Source organism: Chiroxiphia lanceolata, chromosome 6, assembly GCF_009829145.1.
Source record: "Chiroxiphia lanceolata isolate bChiLan1 chromosome 6, bChiLan1.pri, whole genome shotgun sequence".
Taxonomy (NCBI): domain Eukaryota; kingdom Metazoa; phylum Chordata; class Aves; order Passeriformes; family Pipridae; genus Chiroxiphia; species Chiroxiphia lanceolata.
The window spans coordinates 62036128-62060855 of NC_045642.1; the positions used below are offsets into that span (position 1 = coordinate 62036128).

The 24728-nt window shown below is 53.1% G+C and overlaps 1 protein-coding gene across 5 annotated transcripts in view; it reads right to left on the minus strand.

The window, feature by feature from the left end:
* Positions 1-2862: 2862 nt before the first annotated feature.
* SAMD4A (sterile alpha motif domain containing 4A) overlaps positions 2863-24728 on the minus strand; it is a 101140-nt gene continuing 79274 nt past the window's right edge. For 2 of the 5 annotated variants that reach the window (XM_032690123.1, XM_032690126.1), the window contains 9 exons: positions 23702-23965; positions 19102-19211; positions 18359-18445; positions 15691-15985; positions 14125-14210; positions 12590-12708; positions 10774-10975; positions 9982-10108; positions 7227-8408 (listed from right to left, as the gene is read on the minus strand). In XM_032690123.1, coding sequence (XP_032546014.1) covers positions 8209-8408; positions 9982-10108; positions 10774-10975; positions 12590-12708; positions 14125-14210; positions 15691-15985; positions 18359-18445; positions 19102-19211; positions 23702-23965 — 1490 coding nt within the window. In that variant the 3' untranslated portion in view covers positions 7227-8208. Of the gene's footprint in view, positions 6321-7226; positions 8409-9981; positions 10109-10773; positions 10976-12589; positions 12709-14124; positions 14211-15690; positions 15986-18358; positions 18446-19101; positions 19212-23701; positions 23966-24728 lie in introns of those variants that run through there. The other 3 variants (XM_032690124.1, XM_032690128.1, XM_032690125.1) reach the window with 3 other exon arrangements.

The window sequence follows — 24728 nt, forward strand, 5'->3', positions numbered from 1 at the left end:
GCTCCCTCTGCTGAGCCCGGCCCCGAGCTCTGCTTGATGCAGTGGAGGAACAGGAGCTTTCCTGGGCCTGGAAATGCTTTTTAGGGAGGCCCAGGGGTCACCCCGATGCCAGGCCAGTGGCTGGGGGTGGGAGAGAGGCATCCAGCCCCTCCCCTGCATCCTGACACTGCAAACACTCACCTGTGCTGCCTCTCCACCAGGGTGGGGATGGAGCTGGTTTGTCCGAAAGCAGGGGCCACCTGCCAGGATGGATTTATTTTTAATTATTATTGTTATTTAAAATGGGCCAAAAATCTATTTTCTGTAGAAAAGTGGGAATTTTGGCTGAGCCTGGGCAGTGTCTCCTCTGACCAGACTTGATCAGCAGGGTGTTTTCTTAAGAGAAAAGAGGGAAAATCATAGAAACACAGACTGGTTTTGGTTGGAACGGACCTTAAAGATCACCTTATTCCAACCCCTGCCATGAGGATTTCACTAGACCAGGTTGCTCCAAGCCCCATCCAGACTGGCCTTGAACACTGCCAGGGATGGGGCAGCCACAGCTTCTCTGGGCAACCTGTGCCAGGACCTCCCCACCCTCATAGCCAAGAATTTCTTCCCAACACCCAACCTAAATCTTTCCTCTTTTAGTTTAAAACCATTCCCCCTGCTGCCATTTGCAGATTCCCAATTAAAAGCAGCTCCCTGGAGTGCTCAGTGTGACGAGTTCACTCCCTGGAAGTGCTGTCACACATCTGCCTTTGGGAGCTGAAACAGCACCAGGCCACGTGCAGGAACAACCAGCCCCTCAAAGCCTCGGGATGCACCAGCTCTGGGAATTATCCTCCCTGGAGGCCATGTGGCATCACTTGCTGCTCACAAGGAGGTGGCAGAGGCCGTGCTGAGTGAAGGGGTCATGCTGCTGGCTCCAAGGAGCACCAATCTGTATATCCTGGGAGCAGATCACTGGCTGGCAGGGATCAGCCCACCAGGATCATCCAGGTTCTCCGGCACAGCAGCAGCCAAAAGACGTGGGGAATTAATTATTCCTTGAACTTGAGGAGCTCTCCTGGTAAAGCCCTCTCTGTCTTGATTAAAAACTTCCCTGCAGTGGGAAATCCCTGCCTGCTGCTGCTCAAGGATTGTTCCCTGGGATATTCCCCTCGCTGTTAAATAGGAGACACCTGTACCTGCACCGGGAGCCAGGAGTCAGGGCCAAAGGAACAGGAGTATCCCTTTGGAGGGCATACCTGGTTGGCTCCAGGGCTGGGGCTGCTTCTCTATCACCCTCTGGAATAGGTAGACATGGAAAAGATCCTGTTAACAAGACAGTTTGGGGTTATCCAGCTTCTGCTGTGATCACCACAGCCCAGCAGCTGCTAGAACAGCAGCCACCAGCTCTGGCCTTGCTCTCATCTGGACATGGGCTGCAGCCTCTGCGGGGCAGGAAAAGGGGAGCCCACCACCCCTGGGCTGGATGGGGCTCAGGTCTGGTGTAATCTGGGTGCACCGGTTGGGAAAGCCTTTAGTATCCGGAATGGATTCATCCAACAGCTCCTGGCAGCACGGAAACTATTTTTTTTCCTTTAGGTTTTTGTATTTTAAGCCTCTTTCCAGCTCGCCCGCTGGTGGGACCCACAGACTCTCCCTAACCACACAACTGCCACAGACTTTCCTTGGAGCCTTTTCAGCCTCTCCAGCTCCGGTTTTCCATCCCAGAGGTTTTTTTGCCTTTTCCTTTCCCTTTTCATTCTCTGTTAGTGCAACAGACCCAGACAGCGGCACACGAACCTGGAAAGACCGACTGTTTATGGAAGGAAATGGTGTTTCTCTGGGATTTAGGTAATGCTTGTCTGAGCTGTGCCGGGAGGCCAATTCCCGGCAGGCACAGGGAGATGCTGCCATTGGGCTGTGGATGTGGGTGCTCTCCTGGACCGGGAAATCCAGGTGGGACCAAACACTGTGAGGAATCTTTCCCTCCTGGGGTGGTCCTGCCCGGGGTGCTCAGGAGCATCCTAAATAGAAGTTGCTTTAGGACACGGTTTTGAGTGCTTGGCCTCACCAACATTTGGGGATCCGACTAGGAGTCTCTTCCCAGGAGGAGCAGCAGATGAAACCTTCAAACAACCTGAAGAAGCCCCATGTTTCCAAGTTCTGCTCCTTGTGGGGGACGTGAGCCCCCCTGATGCCTGTGGAGGGGCAGTGAGCTGTGTCCAGAACACTCAGGAGGTCTCTGGAGGCCCAGTGTTGTGGAGGGAAAGGGACACAAGGGCAGGAATGGCCAAGGTGATGACTCAGAGCTTGGACTGGCTGGGAAGAGCCTGCAGAGCTGGGCTTGGTCAGCCTGGAGAAGTGGAGGCTCAGTCTGAGAAAACATGGAAAAAGCAGGGGCAGAAGCCACAGTCCCACCCTCAGCACTGCCTACGGCCGAGTGTCTGCTCCGAGTGTCCTTCCCCACCCACTCCAGCCCCAGGCAGGTCTGAAACATGCGGGTTTAAAGCCCAGAACGAACCCAGCCTTCAAATCCCACCCCAGATGTCTCCGTGCACGCGCTGAGGCCGAGGCGGCTCCTCCGTGTGTCCCCACAGCCTCCGAGCTGCTCCTGCCCCAATCCCTGCCAGTTTCAAAGGAAAACCCTGTATCTCACCATCTCCAGGGGTGTGGGCATCCCGAAGGGACAGCGGAGCAGCTGTGTGTGGAATGCCAGGGATTCGGAAGCCCCACCACGGGTTTATATATAAAGACACTAAACCCCCTGTGGAACTGCACGGCTCCTCCCTCTCGCCCACGGGGCCGAACGTGTATTTAATTCCATTTTTTGTTTTTTTTTTGTTAAAAAGTCTGCCAAGAGGAGGATAAATAAGGAGGCGCCACACCCCAGTGTTACAAAACCTTGTATTAATCATCTCCCTTCACTTTCAATATACCGCGGATATGAAATATAGCCATGGTTCCGAGTTACATGGGAGGAAATGAGTAATAAATACATCGGAGCAAGTGGAAATCACGAGGGTGTTTTCACTGGGAACAACATTGGAAAACTGTACACTTGCAAAGACCGGCATATCTCCAAACATTAGTATTTCTTTATATCGGGAAGCTTTTACATGTAACAAACATGCTATTGCCATATATGACTGAAAAAAGATTAAAAAAAAAAAAAAAAAAAGGAAAATTTAAAAAATAGGCATTGCTCGGCAACATTAACTAGGCAAAAATAGTTCTTTTGTGTGCACTAACTTTGTACAGAAAAACCAGGACGAAAGGCATGCATGGACAAGGAAAGGCTGCCCGGGAACGGCATGCAACAGAAGAGAGGTCAAAGCTCTTTTAAAGTCAGCTTACAATAGGCATAAATACATCAGGGTTATATATATTAATAAGGGAGGAAGTATTCTGTTTAACATTATTAACATTCCTGTTTTTTATGTATTTTTTTTTCTTTTTTTCTTCCTATTCCTCCCAGAGGAATACACATTCACCTTTAAGTAAAGATAAAGGAATACAAAAAATAAAACTCACTTTGCAAACTCTGATGACTCGTATAAAATCAACTTTAGTGTTATCGTCGCTGTGTGCAAATTATAGACGTCTGCGGGACCCACTTTCCATCAGGCACATTCCAAAAGCCAAACCTGGGGCGCAGCCACACCCCGACATGGAGAAAGGTGACAACAGAAATCGCTTCCCCTAAGCGCTGACCCAACCCCAGCTCCGCTCGCGGGCGGCAATCACAGTTTTGGATTTTCCTGCTGGATGCTGGCCGGGCTTGACCTCCCCCTTCCCAACTCCTTCCAAGGGATTTGATGAGCTGAGCGAGCACAGGTAAAAAGCCCAGCTCCAGCCCAGCCGAGCTCAGGGCTTGTCCCTGGGGAGGGGGACACACCTGGAAGGGACAGGGGTTGTTTCCCCGCGGGAGCATCCGCCGGACCCAAGGCCACTTGGGTGCTGAGCTGGCCGGGCTCCCCGCGCAGCCGGGGACGGCTCAGGGGAACAGCACCAGGAAAAAGGTCCCCGGCGGCGCTGGGGGGGGCCCGGGGCTGGCTCTGGGAGAGCAGCGGGATTGGGGGGGGGACATTCCCGCCCCACGCCCAGGACCCCGCGGCGGCGACACCTCCGGCGTGGGATGGGACAGTTGCAGCGGGGTGAGCGGGGGATACAAAAAAGAAAGGCACTGCCGCTTTATTACTGAATATTTGACTTCACAGCCTCGCTCATGCAACTCTTGGGGTTTGTGTCTTTTTTTTTTTTTCAGTTTTCTTTTTTTTTTCTTTTTTTGCTTTTTTTCTTTCTATAAATAATTTTTATTTCTTTTCCTCTTAAGCTTCTTCCCCTGGAGCTCTGCCACCCGCACTCAGCACGGGCAGCCAGAGCCAGGCAGCACTTCCCGAACGCAACTGAAGCCACTTTCTTTGTTGTTTTTACTTAAAAAAAAAAACCAAAACAAGAAACAGCAAACACAACTAAGTCATTAATAACCTCTACACTGTCAATGGAAAATAAGCTTTTTTCTTTTGCTTTTTTTTTTTCAAACAAAAGGAAAAAAAAACAATTGAATTATTTGGTGGTTGTTAATAACAGACATTATCATGGTTCCCAGCCATAGCAAGTTAATAGGTAATATATCCAAAATAATCTCTCTGAACAATCAGAAAACCTCCGTGTCCACAGTCAGCGAAAGAATAAATAGAATTTCAGCTCTGTAAATACACTGGAGCCTCCCCGAGGGAGGTTCCTGCTACGGCGGTTCCCTTCACACCCTACAAGCTGGGGGTGCTTGGGGGTGACCCAGGTCCCCAGCACCAACCCCCCACTTTGCCTCCACCTCCTCACATCCCTTCCCAACCTCCCTGGCTTTCGGGTTTTCCCTTCTCCACCCTCCCCATCACCCCCGTCTCAATCTCCTGCCTGCTGGGAAGCAGGACACCAAGGAACAGCAAACATAAAACATTGCATTTGGCACTTGGGTTTGTTTTGTTTTTGTTTTTTTTTTTTAGGAAACAACAACTTAAAAAAACACTGCATGGCAAAAGGATTCACACATCTCCTGGCATTCACACATCTCCCAGCCCTGCCAATGCTCCGGCTCCCCCTCAGCCCCCAGCCTGGCTCCCGCCGATCCCAGCACACGATCCTGCCCATCAGTGCCAATTGGGAATATTGCTGCAACCCACCACCTCCCTTCATTAACTAATTTCACATTTATTATTATTCCATCAGAGGATGTAGAGCAGCATCGGGACCAGCGGGAGCAGTGCTCCAGGTCTGAGCAGCACCAGGCCAGATTTACCTCTTTAACACCAAATTTAGCTCCTGTTATAAAAAGCAGCAGCGGGTGAAGAGCAGCCCAGCCACTGCCATCCCCATCTCCTGCCTGGCACATGGTTAATGCCAAGAAAACAGGGCTGTGAAGCTGCATTTTGGTGCCCTTTGGGGCTTGGGTTTTGTCTGGGGGCTCCTTCATTCCTTGTTGGCCACCCCAGGGCTGGAAGAGCCCGTCACGGCTGGATTTTGGCAGGCTGGGCCAGATGTGTGAAGCCAGGATACAGCAGCTTCCTGGTACCTGCACAGGCAAGGCAAGAGACACTGAAACTCTCCCAGTGTCCCCCAACTTCACCAACATCCCCTGGGACCCTCCTCTGGGCGAGATGCCCCCACTCCATCCAGCATCCCAATCCATGCTGGGACACAGGGATGGGCACCCGCCGACCCTCCGCTGCCCTGAGCACAATGCTGCCTCCAAACTGTGGGTCTCTTGGCTAAACCGAAAGGAAATTCTGGGGTTATTTTACTGTTTCTGTTCAAATCTGGGCTCGCTGGGCCAGTCCGTGAACGCAGCGGAACTCAAGAGGCGGGACCGCCGGCGGGGCAGGCAAATCCTCCCCAGAGGGCTTTTTGGGCCACACCCCCCTGCGTGATGTTCCGTACTCCTTGGTATCCTCATCCAGGACCAGGGTTTGCCCACGGTGCTCTGGTGACCCCTCCGTTGCCAGCGCTCTGCTCCGTGTCCCCCCCCGACCTCCCCGCGCTGCTCCGTCATCGCCGCTGAGCTTCCACCACCTTTCCCCCCCCAACCCCGCCCCCAGCATGGATGTAATAAATGACAACACAAATTCCAAGTCTAATGATATGTTCGCAAGGACAATCTACACATTCACAAAATTAAAACAGGAGAGAGAGAGAGAGAGAGAGAGAAGGAGAGAGGAGAGGAGAAAGGATGCAAGCTATCGCTGAGGCTCCCTGCAAGCCCCGACCTCGCCGCTGGACCCGCAGCAGTTGTTGTCCCGGCCAGCGTCCCCGCCGCGACGCCTTCTAGATCGTGGAGGTTCTGTCGACACCATCTGCAAGGAAGGGAGAGTTAGGGACAGCTCCAGTGGGCACTGGTACCTCCCCGAGCTGGGGATTTGAGGGATGGACCCCCCGGAGCACCCCCAACCCACCACCCCATAGGCGAGGCAGCACCACGGGGCCACCCCCCTCCCCAAATCTCCCCAAGGGGTGTGGAAGGGTTTCGAGGTGTCACCACTTTGCTGGTCCCTCTGTGTCGCCAACTGTCCCCACCCTGCACCAGCCCCCCCGCGTCGCTGTCCCACCACCATTCCAGGCCTGCCATGACCCCTTTTCCAGGAGCAGAGGTGGTTTCTTGGCAGCCCAGGCTTGCCACAAGGTGGATGAGAGTCTGGGACCCTCCTACAGCAGGACAAATTCCTGCCACCCTGGCCAGGAGTGGGGGGATGGGGACGGAGCCAGTCCCAGGGGCTGCCTTGCTCCCCAGCTCACCCAGCCCTGCAAAACTCCCACCACAGAGGATGCAAAATTTTCCTCCATGAGAATCATGGATGGACAAAAAGCTCTGTGAGTTGTTTCTGTCTCTCCAGAGCCCTTGTTCCCAGCATCCTGTGGCAGCAGGGATGCACCCAGCCACAGCCCAATCCCAGCAGAGAGGGATCCACAACCCACCCCAAAGCCTCACAACCGACCTGCTACCAGTTGCCCCCTCTCCCCACCCCCTGGGGCCAGAAATCAGCACCCAACAGTATTTCCAACCCTTCAGCCCCAACCACCCTCCTGTCCCCCATCCCAAACCCCCATCTCCGGGATGGAGAGCAGTGTGGGGCAGCTCCCAGGGTGGCTCTGGAACAGAGCACTCCCTGTTCTGCCACCCGGGGCACCACGGCCACCTCCCTCCTCGAGACTGAAAACAAACAGGTTTGTTACGCCTTTTTTGTTTTGTTTTTTTTTTTTTCTCCCCCGAAGGTTTATTTTTTTAAGAGCTATTTATAGCACGACCAGTTTGGAGAGGCTCGGGGAATGCGACCTGGAGAAAATAACTCAGAGGAACAGTACCCTGCAGAGGAACAAGACAGCTAAGCCTCGCCTGGGAACACGCCGGGGAAACGCTTCGGGTGACAGCAGTGTCCTTGTTTTCCCGGCCAGGGATGCTGCCAGGGCCCTGCTGCCTCTCACAGTCCTTGTTCTCGTGTCCCTCTCCCCGGGAAGGGCTGTCGCATCCGCAGGGAGCCCGGTGGCACTTGTCCTCCCCGAGGACTCCTGGTGGCACTCGTCCTCTCCCAGGGCTCCGGGTGGCTCTCGTCCTCTCCAAGGACTCCTGTCCCCAACCATCCGGTGCAGTCCAGGATTGCCAGGAGCACGACCTGTGCTGGTTATTTGGGTTATCCCAGGTCTGGGCGATGCTGGTGGCCGTGCTCATCCCGTCTCCAGGCTCATCCCTTGTCGGCGAGGGGTACCGGGAACTTCTGGTGCTGGTGCTTTGTGCTGCACTGGGCTCTCCATCACGCTGCTGCTGCTGCTGCTTTTTCCATCTTTTCTGCTTGTTTTTCCCCCTGGTCCTCCTCCCTCCCTGTGCCCCTTATCCACTGGCACCCACCAGTGCCCGGCAGGGTTTCAGCCCCGCACCGTGGGGCTCCCGCACCCCCCAGCCAAACGAGGGATCCGGTGGCAGAAGGGAAAACACTCCAAAGCCTGTGACCCATCCAGTGGCAGGGGCTTTATCGAGAGCTAACGAGAGTAGCGAGCTAACACTAATTATCATTAGCAAGCTGACGAGTGGCTAATTAGCACAGACTCCACTAGTGCTGGTGCGATCCCCGCGTTCAGCTTCACCCCCTGCCCCGGCACCTTGCCAAGGGGAGATAATATCCCTGTCTGAACGCCCTCGGGAGCATCCCTGGGAGCATCCCTGCATCCAGCCCCGCCACCCCCCCCCCCTCACAGCCACAGCCTGTCCCAGCTTTTGGGGGGCGCGGGGCAGGGGCAGGTGCTGGGGGGCTCAGCAGAGGCGGCGTGGACGTGCTGGAAGAGCCCGAGGAGGAGGGAATGCTCACCGCTGAGTGCGTGCTCCGTCATGCTCAGGCACAGGGACTCCAGCCTGTTGTTGATGTCAGGTTCAGTCACCGGCACCTGGAACTCTGCAGGGAGAAAGGGAACAGGAGGCCTTGGTCAGGGACTTGCCTGCCCTGCTCTATGTGGGTGGGAGAATCACCCAAAAAATGCCCCAGGAGGGTCTGACTGGGCTCCAGTAGCACTTCCATTCCTGGTGCAATCACCTCCAGCAAGAGATGGTCACAAAAATAGTCATCACTTCCCCGTTATCCCAAGGGATAAATCTGGGGAGTGCAGATTTAAATAAATCTCAATGGCACTGCAGAAGAAGGGGATGGAAATGAGGGGTTCAGGTGCTGGTTAGAGATGTGGGGGGGAGCTGGGGGGAGAGTGGGATGCCCACCCAGGGAGGGTGCAGCCCTGGGGACCTCTCAGGGCTGGATGCTGTCCATGCAGGCAGGGTTAGTGCCTTGACATGGGATGGCAGCACAGACCAGCTGTCTGGGTTCTCCATGGCCAGCTTGGCTCCCAGGCTTGGCTCCCACAAAAAAAGGGGGGATACACATGAACTCTGGTGTGCTGCAACGCCCCATCCTAAACTAAACAGCAGCAAACTTCATCCACCCTGCAGCAAAACCTGCAAATACGGCTTGTGCTACTGCTGGACAGCATGTCCCGCTTTCCACTGGCTCACAGAGACATAGAATGAGATCCAGGAGGGTTGAGGTCTTCCCACAGCCTGGCACAAAGGGATTTGTGAGCCCAGCACTGAATTACTGCTTATTTTCCTCGCGACTCATCCGCAGTTTGGCTCCCCAATCCTCCTACGCCCTCATCCACCGCAGGCTGACACGCAGGAGAAACCCATTTATTCTCCTCCAACGCCTGAGAAAAGTGCCCTTGTCCCGGTGTTTAATCAATACCCGGGAACAGCCGCTGTTCCTGCTGCATGGAACATTTGCTGCCCAAATGCTGCAGTTAAACACCGGCGGCGCGTGAGGCGAGGGGAGCTGCCCACACCAGGAGCCTGCGGATGAGGGTGGGCCTGCTGGGGGCATGGAACTCCCTGTCCCATGGGGCACATTGTTATGGGGTGTTGGTAGGAAAAGGCACACTCAAAGGCTAATGAAGGGATACACAAACAGGCTTCCTCAAGGGCAGGATGCTCCAGGGTCAGGGTCCAAGGTCAGCGGGATCCTCCCTGACTCAGAGGATGCTCCTATATACAGGAGCATTTTGGCAGTGTTTGGGAAGGAAGCACTGACACAGCACCATTTCCCTTCACACGCAGTGTGGAAAGAATTTCCCTTGAGTGCACAAAGGCAGCCCTTCCACACTGGGGCTCCGTGTCCATCCGTGAGGAAAAAGTGATGGATGAGCTACTGCCATTCCGCCTGACACGAGCCCTTCAGAAGCAAGGTAGGTAAAGCACCAGCACCACGATTATACAGAGAGTCAAGATGGTATATACAGGGTCAAAAATCCCTCCAGTAATGTCTGTGGTTCAATTAACTCAGGAATTCAAAGATATCCCAGTGGGAACACACCGTGGTGGCACAGGCTGTGTGCCTGCACTGGGGTTCACCAGCACAGCTCCTTTCACACCTCCCCTTGTCTCAGTGGGCTGTGGGTAAGTGAAAAAGCAAACCTGGTGCCTACCTGGCTGCTGAAACATCAGCATGGTCTGCGGGGAGGTGTGGACTGGCAGCGAGCGCGTCCTCTGCACCGAGCTGTGGCTCCGGCTGGGCATGCTGTTACTGCCCCCAGGGTTGGCAAACCAGAGGTTCTGTGGGGAGCAAACAAAGTGTGGGATGTGAAACAAAGCCCTTTGTGGCACGGATTTATAACCAACCCCCTTGGGCTCACAGAAGCACAGAATGGATCAGAAGGGATCGTTAAGGATCATCTAGTTACAACTTCCCTGCCATAAGCAGGGACACCTTCCACTAGACCTAGCTGCTCCAAGCCCATCCAAGCTGCTCCAAGCCCATCCAAGCTGCTCCAAGCCCATCCAACCTGGCCTCGAACACTCCCAGGGATGGGGCAGCCAAAACTTCTCTGGGCAACCTGTGCCAGGGCCTCACCACCCTCGCAGTCTAGAATTCCTTCCCAGTATCTCATCTAAATCTCCCCTTTGTCAATTTAAAACCCTTCCTCCCCTTGTCCTTTACTGTCTGCCCTTGTCAAAGGTCTCTCTCCCTATTTTTGTAAGCCCCTGTAAGGACTCAGCTCTCCCCCATCCACCTCTTCCTCTGTCCGCCTCTTGCCGGTCCCTCTTCCACATCCCACTGCGTGGAGGGGAGCGCAAACCCAAACACCTACAAACTGCTCTTAGCTGCTTGAAAAGGTACAGGGGAAAAAAAAAAAAAAAGAGATCCAGAGGAGGAAAATCAAAGGAAGCTTGTGGGAAAAGGGACGGAAGGGCTGGAGCTGCCACGAACGCGGACCAACCTGTCTGCCTTGCTTGAGGATGGCGGGGCTGGCGGCGGGGCTGCGCTGGGGGGTGCCCAGCAGCCCAGTGGGGCCCAGCAGCCCCAGCCGGGCCGTGGGGAGGTTGCGGGAGGGGATCTGGAACTGGCGGGGGTTCCTCCGGCCCAGCCCTGCCCCCGCGGATCCGGCTGTCGGGAGGGAGTTCGACTGGCCAAAGCCTCGGCTGCGGAGAGAGAAAGCGCTGGGGGTGAGGCACTGACCCCTGTGAGTCCCCCTCTGTGAGGGGACAAGGGGACACTGCTGCAGGAGAGGGGTCCCGACCCTCCCACCCCGCTGAGGACGGTCCTTCCATCCTGCAGGGGCAGCAGGAAGGAGGAAGTCTGGGTGTGCAGCATCCTTTCTTTTTCCCCAGTGCCAGGCACCCTCCCGCCCTTCGGCAGGTCTCAGGTTCACATTTGTTCTCTTTAAAGTTTATTTTACTCCTGCAAAATGGGCCTGTTCTTAAACATAAGGTAAAATAGGTAATGCCCCAGGCACCTGGATTCTTTGAGATCTCTTGTGTGTGGATTCTCTAGAGTAATAAAAGCTCAGCTTATGCTGTTGGGTTTTCTTTACTGGGAATACTTGGACCTTCTCCCCTTCCCAGAGGTTCATTTTTAAAAAGATGGTCCTCTCTGAGACTTCTCAAGTTCTGTAAAATTTGGTCAGATTGACCTAACAAGTCCAAGATTTACCAGGGAGGGCTGAGTGAAAGGTGCTTTCCTGCAGAGGTGGGACTGGCTCTGCACCCACTCCCATTTCCACACTGTAATCCCTTATCCAGCTCCCTGTGGCCAGAGCAAAACCATCCAGACCTAAGGCCACAAAGCCCAAACATCCTGAAACACACATCTCAGAATACCAAGCCATCTTTAATTCCAGGAGGGAAGGGTGGCACACACCAGCATTCCTCTCCACATGGCTTTTGCATTTAAAACCCACAGAATGACACAAAAAATAACCAGGTAATCCTTGGAAACAAAAGCAGTGAGGGTGCCCTCAATACATGGTGTCACCTTCGTGTCCCTGCTCATTCAGCTGGGCAGCAAACAGGTCCATCCAACACCTTTGCTCTTGTCTATTCCACTTCTGATCCTGCCACCAACACTGAAACCACTTGTTTTAATCCATTCCAAGATACTTTGTTTCATGGAACCGAGGCCCACTCCAGTTCTGTGATCTTTCCTTCTGAACTCTTCATCCCAGCTGTCCCACTGATCCCAGTTATCTCCAAAACACTTTTTTTCTAAAGAATAAATCACTTGCACCAGAGTGCAATACACCAGATTTTGCAGAATGAAGCAAAGGGCTGATGTTGTTGCTAAAACTGACCTAAAAATACCTCTTCCTGCCATACCCCAACACTTCCCAGGATCACCCGAAATCCAGCACCCCCTTGGAAGTGAGCAAACGCAGTGTCCCCAACACAGTCCTTTTTTTTTGCCACTTGACAGTTTTTTGAGGAACTTCACTGCTGATGCCACCAGCAAAGGGCAGCAGACACAGAGCCCAGCGCTGGGGATAGGATGCACAGCTGGGAAGTGCCGGATTTGGAGCCAGGGAAACCTGGTGGGATCAGTAAGGAAGGCACTGACCCCACATGCAAGTAAAACCCCGTTCCCTTCCCAGTCAGTGCCTGGGGTCTTATTGCTGAAGCTTTTCCTGCTCCCCTGCCTCCCAAAATACAGCTCTGAATCCATCAGGATCCACCCTTTTCTTCTGGGAGACACTGGTCCCACTTGGAATGCTTTTGCTCTGGCCACTGCATCCATCCTTCCCCTCCCAAAATCCCGCTTACCTCCTCTGCTGCCGATAGCCTGACAGCTCCAGGAGGGATTTCCGAGGGAAAGACCGAAAGAGTTTCTGCACCTGCTGTTTCCATGACAGCAGCCGCTTCTTCTGGATCTCTGTAAACGCCTGTCCCCCAAAAAAGAGAGAGAAAAATAGGAACTGAATGAATATTTTTCTGGACAAAGGGAGGAGGGGTGTGTGTGCGGGTAAAGAAGAGCAGCTGGAGCTGGCTATTAGCAAGTCCAGAGGGAAACCCTGGTCTCCCTCAAGGATTTATTCATCTCAGGTGGAGAAAATGCTCCAGCAGCATTCCCTGTGTCCCAGAGTGACAGGGAATCTGGCTCTGCCCTGAGGCTGCCAATCCCTTTTGGCAGAGCAGGGGCTTGATGGTGGATCCCAACGGGTGGTGAAATTTGTCACCTGGACATGGTTCTAGAAATGCTGCCAGGGTGGGAAAAGCTGGGATTTGGAAAGCTGATCTGCCCTGTGGCATCCTGCATCCCATCCTCCTTCTCAGGGCTGGGCAGAGCTTGGCTCTGATCCTGCCACCAGTCTCTGCGGGAGGTGACCCGGGGTGAGCCCTGTCACCCACCCGGGCTCCCTGCAAAGGTCACCCTGGCAGGGGATAGACCTGATCCCAGAGTTCCAGGCAGGAGGTGTGGGTGACAGGGACACCCATGTGGCACCACTGCTAACTTTAGACCCCCAAGGTCTCCATGCTGCCGGCGGAAAGGAGCAGAGGTCTCCGGAGGACAATCTGCAGGCTAATTAGTGCCTAACTTGATTGCTCTTAACCACCCTCTGGAGGAGATGCTCTCTCCTGGTGCTGATTACGCCAGAGCCAAAGCAGAAGGTGGTCCTGGGACACGGGCTGGCACTGGGAAAAGCTCCATGTCCTCCTGGCTTTGTTCTCCAGCCCCCACCACCTCTGCTTCCCCAGCGTGTCATCTCCTCACGATCCCTGCCATATGGGCAGGTGAGGGAAGCAGCTTGTTCTTCCAGGTACAGCCAGCGTGGGTGGGAAACGCTGCAGGACACCAGGGACACCATCCCTCCCTCCCTGCCACAGGGCAGGAGTGTGCCAGAGCCCTGTGGCACATCCTGGGCCATCCCGAGCCATCCCCCCGGCCAAGGCACATCTGCCGGGAGCAGGAACAGATGTAAAATCCCTGTTGCAAAATCCCACGTGTTGCAAAACAGGAGGAGGCAACGCCAAGGGATCGCCGGGTCTGTCTGATGGAAACCGCCCGCACGCTCATCCTGGGATTCTTCCTTTCATCCAGCTGCCGACGGGACTGTCACGTGCCAGATGAATTTCCCAGCTCCAGGCCTTGGGAATTAAGCGAGCGTGGGGGGGGGAAGCAACATTTCCATGCATCACGTCGGAGCTACCGCCCGCTCCAGCCCTGTTCTGTCAGAATTACTATTAATACCCCCCAAAAATATTTGTGTTAGAAACCGAAGGGTTTATATAAACAGACACTTTGGAAACAGTTTCTAAGTGATGGGAACAACAGTCTGAGATGATCCCTCACGACTCACCTCGTGGATTAGACATTTGTCTATGAGCTGTAAATAGGAACTTATATTCTCTTCGTCGGGTCGGGAAACTAAAAGTTGTGTGCAGACTGGAAAAAAGAGAGACAAGAGAAGGGAAATGGGGATGGGGACACCCAGATGGGACTCAGGGTAGTCCAACAAATGCCTTGGACATCCCGTTTCCCTTGTAACCATGGGTAGGTTTTCTCATCAGCGAGAAAAAACGCCCTTCCCCAATTCCTGCCGTGCCGTCCTATATTTAGGGCTGGATCTTGTTCTCTGTTATGAAGGTGTAAATCCAGAGTAACACCACTGGAGTCCCCAAAATTAGACCTGAGCAACTCGGGGGCACAGGATTATTCCCTATTCCTAGGCAAGAGAGCTCCGGCTCCTATGGCTGAAGTCTGCCCCTGCTGCACACGGATTCCCACCTTTCCCGGAGGATTTTAACCTCTTTTGGAACTAGTGCCATAAAAGCAAGTGGGAATCAGCTCACAGAGGAATGAGTTTCTCCTGTCATAAACTCCGGGCAGGGATGCCTTGCAGTCTAGGAAGACACCTTTTCCTGGCAGGGCTTGTGCCACACTTTGGCATTTGTCATGGGAATAAAATGGGGCCAAGAACCCCGTGTTTGGCTGTGCCTGCAGGGAATCAGCTGGGGACAAACTCTGCACCAGGTTTCTGCATAGAAAACACCTCAGCTATTTTTTTGTCAAAAAAGGTTGGAAATAGGGACAAGGCTCATATTTCTTTGTGGCATCCCAAAGAGTTTGTTTCTGATCCCAGTCTTCTGCGGATGAGATCCTCCCTTTCCCACTTCCCCAGGGAGATCCTCCTTCACTCAGCCAGCACTGACACCTCAAGTGCCACTAACAGGGGTTAGGGCACGTCCAAGCTCACACAGATTTGCTCCAAGAGCCCTGTATAAAGCACAGGAGGTCAGTCTCCACCTCACATTGCTTCTGTCACCTCTCAGTGTCTTATTCCTGATGCAAAGCTGTGCACCCTGTACCAGGCATGGAACGGCATCGGAGCATTCTGGAGGTCCTGCATCTAGACTGGGGCTTAAAAAGGGGCTTAGACCCACTGAGTGGCACTCCAGATGGTTCATGTCCAGCCCATGCACCACTGCTACCTCCCCACAAACAGAGGAAGTCCAAGGGATGCTGCTGAAAACACCTCTGGACTGTTGGGATGACCCCAGGGCTCTGAATGGGAAGGGAGAGGATGCCCTCCACCCCTGACCTGAGGAAAAGGATACTATCCACTTTGGATCTGGGGTAGGGAGAGGATGCTACTGGGGCAGGGAGAGGATACTCTCCATTTCAAACCTGGGGCAGGCAGCCTGTCCCACCACTGCCCCTCCCCAAAATCACAGCCCACCTCCCCACCCCACACTCTTAGCTCTTACCACAGCATGAAGGGACCTCAAAAAATCCTCACCCCTTGGGACAGGGACTTGCAGGAGCTCAGGGAAAGGTGACTGCCAGCGCTGCCAACCACACACCCCCCGCCCCGAAGCAGCCTTCCCCAGTGACAAGTGGCCCCTGACAAGTGGCAGCCGCTCACCTTTCCCCATCACTCGGGTGAACTGTCCAGGCAGGTCACCCTCGGGCAAAGGGGCCCCCCCCGACTCTCCCTCACATCCCGGCAAGTGGTGCTGCTGCATCCCGCCCGCGGCAGAGTCCTTGCAGTCGGAGCCCTGGCCGTCGGAGCCGATCAGGGAGGAGGGGTGGTGCGAGTCCGCGTCCCGGCTGTGCTCCTCCGTGCTCGAGTTCTGGGAAGAGTAGGCTTTGATGGGGGTGAGGATCATTTGGTGTAGTTCCTGCAGCGGGACACGCAAGTTGCCACCTTCCAGGATGTCCTGTGGGTTCAAGAGAAGAGGGTTTGTCTCTGCAGGGACAACGGGACAGCAGTTACAAACCGGACCCTGACTGTGACCTTCCTGAGAATCCCTCCAGGATCCTGCTGCATTCCACAGTCAACAGCCACGTTTAATTGCCCAAGTTTTTCCCTTAGACCAGGAGAGTGTGGAGCTGCTGCAGGGACTGTATCTGATTATCCATGGATGTGTTCAGACCTGAATCCCCAGAGATAAACGTGTCCTGTCAATCACTGGGACCCAAACCCAGTAACAGTCCTGCTTCAGTGTTTCCAAATTTCCACCAGGAAGACGGCAACTCCATGAGAGCCTGGGAGATTTTAATGCCCAGACCAGTGATTATCTTCCTCCTTTCCCTTCCTTTCCTTCAGTTCATTTCAGCTCTATTTCATTGGAACTTCATTTATTAACATGGGCATGTCTCCAGTTTCCAGCACTGCCTTCAAGCCTGGCTCCCCATTAACTGCTCTGCCCCAAAACTGCTTGCCATGGCATCCTCATGCTCTGGGATCATCTCAGAGCCCAGGACCACTCTGGGATGCAGGAGCCAGGGAAATGACCTGGATGCAGGAGCCAGGAAATCCCTGACCACACTGGGATGGGCTGGGAGAGTGGAGGTAGAAGGGACCAGGAGGGTTTCAAGGGGAGCAGGTGGATTGTGGTCGGCTGCAGGTGAACTGATATCCCTATAGGAAAAACATCCAGCCTGGAGATCCTGGGGCAGGTCCACCCAGGAGGGAGAGAATTTGGGTGCACCCCAGCCTTTGCTCTTGGTGTGGATCAAGAACTCCCTTTCTACTGTCAGATCCTCATCCCATTGATGGGAAACAATTGCATTTTGTTTTTAATGGAGACTGGAACAGCTCATTGCAGGCTCCTGAATAGTTTGGTTCATGGGACACTGTTTGGAAAGAAGCAGCTCTTGGAGAGAGCCCTGGATGTCCTGAGGGAAGGGACACTAAGTGGGCACATGGGATTTTGGCGTGTAAGCCCCAGAATGGTTGTTCATCCTAATTCCAGTTTGCTCTTGGATGTCTCAGCTCCACTTCTCTCAAAGATATGATGTCAGTCTGCTGGGCACTGTTTTTTGGGAAAAAATCCTGCTCTGCTAACCGGCAGAGAGGGGTGGAGCAGCTCTTTCCAAGAAAGCAGCAATCTTTAGCAGCGAGACTGCCCAAAAACATCAAGTCCCACACATGCTCTCGTTTAGCAAAAAATTGGATGGGAAGCCTGGAAAACCGGGGACGTCTCCTCCTAGAGGGAAAGCAGTTCCCAGGTAGCTCTGAGCCCCAGCAAAGCAGGACAATGTCAGAGCCCCACAACCCAAACCCACACCAGGAGGGCCCAAACCTAGTCCCTGCCACTTTTCTCCCGGATTTCACGGCGTGTGTGGCTGCTGGGTCAGCTGAGCCGGGCTCCAGCTCCCGCTCAATCAATCCCATATTTCAAAACCCTGGCAGAGAAGTGGGGGAAGAGGCTGTGCAATCGCCTGGAAAACAGAGTGCTGCAGCCAGAGGGCTGGCTCTTGGATTTAATAGTCATTATTAATAATGGAGGTAAATATGGCTTTATTAGCTCCTGCCATACTCTGAGTACAAGCCCATATTATAAATAAATAGTGAAGCAGTGAGCTAAGGAAAACACCAATAAATAGCAACACACCACAGAAGTATTTAAAAGCCCCTAGTGGGAGGCTCTGCGAGTTGCTGCTTGAAGGTGGTGCAATTAAATATAATATAATACAGCGATAATAAATAGGGAGAGGTTGGGTGAGCTGCTCCCAGCAAGACTGTGGTGCTGCTGCTTCCCTACAGCCCTCTCTGCAGGGTTTAAGCTTCTGTGGAGGTGATAAAGAAGTTTCTACTTGTTCTCCTTGGAAATTCAAGATGTTGTTCGGACACCAGTGTGGGTGTCCGGTGTTTTATCTGGGGACAGGTTGCCCATATGACATTCCAGGAAAGCTCAGGTCTTTCTGAACATCCTAGAGCTGGCCAGGGCTACAGGGCAAATCCATTCCAGCTCCATGAGTGCCGGAGATGGATTAGGACCCACTCTGCAAAACACAGCTTGGAGGAACAGCTGGTCTAGTGGAAGCTGTCCCTGCCCGTGGCAGGGAGTTGGAATGAGATGGTCTTTCAGGTCCCTTCCAACCCAAACCGTTCAGTGATTCTGTGAAATAAAACCTGCACCTGGTACAGGAGTGTTTGAGACATTATTCATATGTGGCCGACCCAACATCAGACTTCCCTGCAGGAGATCCCCACAGCACGTGAAACTGAAGAGTGCTTCACCCCAGAATTAACTTCTGGCTTCTTAAAAAACACAAGAAATACAAAAATGGTGGTGATTACTTACCCTTTCTAGAGATTTGAGCAGGTTTTGTCTTTCTTTTAGCTTTTGGATACTGATGACTATTTTGTGTCTTGCGCCTTTGGTAACATTCTGTAACAAACAGCACAACACTCGGCATTAACATTCCACAGGACAGCTGGGTCCACCCAAACCCTTCCTCCCCTAAATGAAAAGGGCTGCTGGAAATTAATCAAATTTCTGAGTGCGGGGATTCGTGGGGGACATAGAAAATAACTCAGGAGACTTGCTGAAGATGGAGATTTCCAGCTAGTCTGTCCCTCCCTGGTACACCTCCCACAGGTGCTGCCTGGTCCCCTTCATCCCAAGGATAACGCAGAGGTGAACCTGAAAGGAGGGAGGGTTGGAACTGGATGATCTCTAAGGTCACTTCCAACCCAAACCATTCTGTTATTCTATGATTCTACGACATTTTCAAAGGAAATTTGCCCCACTGACTTTAAAGCAGTTGGCTACTGCAGACTGCACCCCTTAAACTCCTGAACTCAATCCCAAGTGGAAAAAAAATCCAAGCGCAGCTCCCAGTGAAGGGACTTTCAAGCTGTTCAGTAAGAACACGCAAGGTCTTTTTCAGGTGCAACGTGGGGTGTTTTTTCTTCATTCCCAAACCCGAATTTTCCTTTCTTTTCTGTTTGCTTCCCAACCACCCGCGGGCTGAACGCCTTCCACGGGAAGGCACGCAAAGGAAACCCGGGAGAGTCTCATCCCCCAGGAGCCGTGGGACGTACCTGTGCCTCGAGCTGGCATTCGGTGAGGGCCATCATCTCCTCGTACGTCATCTGGGAGAAGAGGGCGGCGTATTTGTGCAGCCGGAGGCTCTTCAGCCAGGCCGGGACATCTGGAGCGCAAAGGAAAGGACAGGAGAGCTCCGCTGAGTTCGTGGCACAACCACGAGCAACAGCATCAACAGCAGGAGGGGCTGAATCGGTGCCATCCACTGCCCCAAAGGGGCTTTGGACACCTCACTGAACTCCATGGGCCTTTGGGAGGGACATGGTGGTAGGGCATGGATATGGATGGGAGGAGGAACCAGCGCTCGGGATGCGGACACAGCGCTGTGGGTATGGATGGGAGGAGGAACCAGCCCTCTGGTATCCTCAGAGGTTGGGTTTCTGTGGGCAAGTCACTGGGATTTAGCCCGTGGGGAGCCAGCATTGTGTCACTTGCATGCCAAGCTCCTCGCTGCCCTTTCCCTGGGAACATGGGAACGGCCCAAGTTGCTGGTGTGGTCGAGCTTAGGAGGAGCAAAGGGATGTTTTGCAGATGGCAGACACTGATTTATGGCGTGAGAGAAGATGGCGTGTGCTGAAAATGGAACTGGCTGCTTAAAGAGAAACAAAGGGATGGATTTTGGATGGAAAAATGCTGTGCCATCAAAGATGGTCCCACAGCCTGCTTCAAAGGGTGACTTGGGACCTCAAAACGCACCGACTGAAATGACTTCTTCCTTCCCAGTTGTTACCTGCAGTGTGGCACCCCTGTGCCCAGCTGGATGGGTACTCAAAAATACTTTTATCCTCCTGACATCAATGTGGTTTCACAGGGAGGGACCCAGGAGGGGAATCCTTCCTCTGTGACATGCAAAACCCCACCAGACCCCATGATGGGGTGTCCTCCACGGAGAAGGCAACGTGACAGCAAGCAGCTCCTCAGAGGTTTGCAGGTTTGGGGAGGTCCGGGGTCTGAACCTCCCCAGCTCATGCTCTGCTCCAGCAGTATCTTTGTCCATAGTCCTTGTCCCCTTCCTCACCTGGGAGCACCATCTCCGGGTGTAGTAACAATGACAAACCAGTGTTTCAGCCCCAAACCCCACACCTTGAATGGAGAGAGCAGGTGGGGCCTCTCTTGGGCCTAAATACCAGTTAGCAACACCTTCCTGCTCTCTGATTGTTCCTGAGTCCCAAGGCTGCCTCCATGGGGTTCATCCATGGTCTCTTCCTGAACCAGCACCTCGTCACTGGCAGGGACAGGGTAGGATGGACCCTTGGTTTGGTCCCCTGAGGCAATCTGTGCATCTGCCAGAAGTCTCCTGCTGCCTGGGCTGAGCCCAAACCCCACTCCCATCGAAGCAGAGGATGCAAAAGACCCCAAAATGCTGTGTTTTGCTCACACTCTCCATCCCCTAGCACACACAGGATTCATGTGTCAATGAAATTCCTCAAGTGCTGCACAGAAGAAGATCAACTCCACACCAAACATGAGGGTAAGGCAGTTAGTGAGCATGGATGGGCTGAAATTCACTGTTTCCCAAAAGTTCTGACATGCAACGGTCCCAAATTCTGCTACCAGCAGCCTCTTTAACTGGTCTCTGTTTAAAAAATCGAAAAATTATTAGCAGAAAGCCCCGATTCCAGCACAGGCTCCAATCTCAACTTCATTTTAACACAAAACCACGCCAATTTAGTGACAACACATTACAAGTCTCCCTGACTCCATGTCCCCTGGGGACAGCTGCCCTTCCACACGTCCGTGCCGATGGCAAAGCCCACGGGGGTACTTCCAGAAGAGAGATGCAACTTCATAAGACGTTAAACCCTGCAGGAACCCGTCTCCAACCTTTGCAGGGGGTCAGAGCACAGAAGCAGCTCCTTCCCTTTGAGTCAGCCTCCCCGGATCATGTCCTAATTTTGGGGAGCTATGACAGTCCCAGAGCCCCCCTGCCAGCAGAGATGGCAATCCTGGGAGTGGACTGAGGAGGAGGAACCACCCCAGCACACAGAGGGATGGATGGTGGTGGGGATTTCTCCCATCCCACAGGGAAGAAAGAGGCAACCAGGGTGTGCCAGGGCATCTAAGGTGACCTCACAGTCCCTGGAAAGTCAAACTTCCCAACTCTCTCCAGGTATGGGTGAGCCACCTGCCCACAGAGCTGCTCTTTAATCAGCAATTACCAGGAGCTGATTGCAAAGTCATGGCACGGCCATCAGGAAATCTGGAAGGAAAACAATTCACACACAGCACATCTTCAGCAGTGCCCTCCTGGCACACCATGGATACACTCCTAGCAAAAACTCTCAGCTCTATGCAAACCCTCCTCCCAGCTGTGCCCCCCAGGAATCACTGGAATGGTTTGGGTTGGAAGGGACCTTAAAGATCACCTCATTCCAACCCCCTGCCATGGGCAGGGACACAGGAAGGGATGGACAGACGGATGGATAGGGTCCACAGGGAGCCAAGTGTCTGCATCTACCCCTGGAGAAACCAGGGGCCAGGAAAAAGCCAAAGGGTCCTTTTCCTTGAGCACAAAGATGGGTGGAAAGAAACAGGTGACATGAGGGCATAAAGATGGACAGAAAGGAGAGAAACAGTGACATTAAGGGAGAAGAACTGCTAAGCCATGTCAGATGAGGGTCTGTCATGGGTCTCGACTCCCCACATTCCAGATCCCATGGGTCTGCATCCTCCTGGATGCCCTGGAAGGTGTTGAAGAAGGAACAAGCTGACCAGCAGTGGGGTGACACCAAGCCACGAGAGCCTGCAGGCACCTGGGGAGACGTGGCTGCAATTCAGAGAAGGCACTTGGCAAAGGGAGCAGCTGTCCTGGGTGGAATACGATGCAACCCCATGAAAATGCACAAAGTTGTGCATTTCTGCAGGAACAAGAAACGGCACAATCCGAGTGCAGGGAAGGGGCAGTCCCTTTTTTTCTTTCTTGGGAAAAGCTGTGGGGATACAATGGATCATATGCAGCCCACGGTGCTTTGTTATTTGAGGATGATGAGCTACCCAGCCATAGAATTCTGTCTATAGGCAAAAAAGACTCTGCTCTGCTCCGGAGTCCAGTTCTGGCCAACTCACCTTCAATAAAATATGGACTTGTTGGAAAAAAGCCCAGTGGAAAGAAGAAAGGACAACCCCATGTTTAGAAAACATCATCTGTGGAAAAACTGGAATAGTTCAGCCTGAAGAAAACACAGCAGAGGGGGGAGGACACGGCAGGCACAGACACCAGAGGCTGTGGACATCTGTGGTGTGTGTCCCTGGACAGTGGAACAAAAGCCATTTGGCTGACTCAGCAATGGGGGAATTGGGTTTGGATATCTGGGAAGGGAGGGCCCGAGGAAGGGCAGCCATATCCCAGCTGCCTGCAACGGGATGTCTTAATATGTGGAGCTGATTTAGTGGATTATTGCTTCTGGACAGCCTTTGGCTTTTGCAGACTTGGCCTCATGGACTGAATCCATGGCACTGGGAAATTTCTATTCGTGCAGGTCCTGGAGCTGCCAGCTGTGGAACACGGGGAGCCCAGCTCCCCGTGGTCTCCTCTCCAGCTCCATCAGCAGAAACCTGGAGAAACGAAGTGTTAAACAGCCCCCTCTGCACCACGTGCTCCCAAAAAGGGTTTCCCAGGTCTGACAGGACCCGACCTGCCTCCATCGCATTCCTTGGAACCACGAGGGGGTTTTCATGCATTTACTTCATGCACATCCAAGCCATCCAGAGCCAAGCCAAATGCAGCCCCACATCACACAGAGTTACACACATCTCAATTTGCCTGCAATTAGACTAAAATCAGACCCTGTGACTATTAAAAAATATGATTATTTCCTTATTCTGACACACCATTGGCCTTTACACAATTGAGCTGCTTTGCATTAATGCAAATTGGAGTTGTTTAAATCAGTCTGAGAGCTGCAGGGTCGTTTTCTCTGTTCCCAGGAACTCACAGTCTGTATGTTTGCCCAGTTTTTATCTATTTATTCCTTCCCAGCCTGAAGTTTGCTCTCCATCTACGACTGTAGCAACAGGGATTCATTTCTGCCTTGTTTACCAACAGAATGACATATATTTACTGCCAAAATCTCTGTGAAATGCAGGTACAATGGGACAACCAACTGAAACTGGTTTAGAACTGAAACACACAGGTTAAATTCACTGCAAATCAGTATCCCAAGCCAAAACTTCCCCAAATACTTGGTGGGTACCAAAAACTGCAACGGCAGATCACACATGGCTTGCTAAGCTTACTCTAAGCTTTTTTTCACCGTAATAAAACAGAAAAAAGAGAGAGAAAAAAAAGAGCACCACTCGCAGCCAAAAGCCACAGGCTATGGAAAAATTCCAGCTTTTTGGAAAGCTGGCAGCTCGCAGGGTTTTGGGGCAAAACCAGCCCACTGGCACCCAAGTGCAAGACGTCAGATCGGGACCAGCTGCTGCTTGAAAGAAAACCTAACTTGTTCCCCTGAATCTAAAATTCCTAAGCCGGGAAGAAAGGCCGGAAGGCCCCGTCTGGTTACGAGGATTCTCTCCCAAAACCGCTGCCGGGAAAGCGGCTCTTCCCTCCTGCCTCTGGGTGCCGGGGGGGTCGGGGTCTGGTTTTGCACTCACCTTTCATCCCACTCCCTTCCTCCTGGAATGTGTTACGAGCGGAAGGCTGATCTTCTAAATGTTCACTCCCACCACTTCCCGAAGAGGCTACACTGCTTTGTGGAGACAGGGGGGCATGATCGGAAGGGATGCACTGGGGTCCTCTAGCCCGTAAGTCCTCATGAGACATCCATCCATGTCCTAGAGGCTGGTTTGGCACATTCATGGGTGGGGTAAGGGACACAGAGCGTTTCAAAGGGCTGTGGTGTGTCTGGCCTGAGAGAACTGAAAAAAAAATAAAATCAAAGAGGTTATTCCCCCCTCGCGGCCCGGGATGCAGCAGAGTCCCCCGACAAAAAAAAAAAAAAAAGAAAAAAATAATCAAATGAAATTATAAAATGTGTGGTGGTGGGTGGGTGGCCATGGTGCCTCGCCGATGGCTTCGCAGTGCTACCCAATCCCTACCCTGAGCTTTGCCTCCTGGGAAGCAAAAGGGAGGGGAACACCTGAAAGGAGATGGGGTTGCCATGTGGGAGCTGCTTAGTGGAAGGTGCTGCATGGATTGCAGCTCTAGGGAAAAAAATCAACTGAGCAGCTCTGCAGCATAAAAACCCCCAGGTTGGGGGATCCAGGGGAAGCGTCTCTGTCTCTCCTTTTGGATTAGGACTTGGCTTGTGCCCTGGAACACGAGCATTTACAGATCTGCCAAAGTCATTGTGGGGGTACTTCTCATCCACAGGAATGTCTAAGCCTTGTTGAGTCCTACTAAAATCACAGAATCATGGAATGGTTTGGGTTGGAAGGGATCTTAAAGGCCATCTCATTCCAACCCCCTGCCATGGGCAGGGACACCTTCCACTAAACCAGGTTGCTAAACCCCGTCCAACCTGGCCTGGAACACTTCCAGGGATGGGGCAGCCACAGCTTCTCTGGGAAACCTGTGCCAGGGCCTCACTGCCCTCATAGTCAAGAATTTCTTCCCAATATCCCATCTCACCCTGCCCTCTGGCAGTGGGAAGCCATTCCCCCTTGTCCTGTCCCTCCAGGC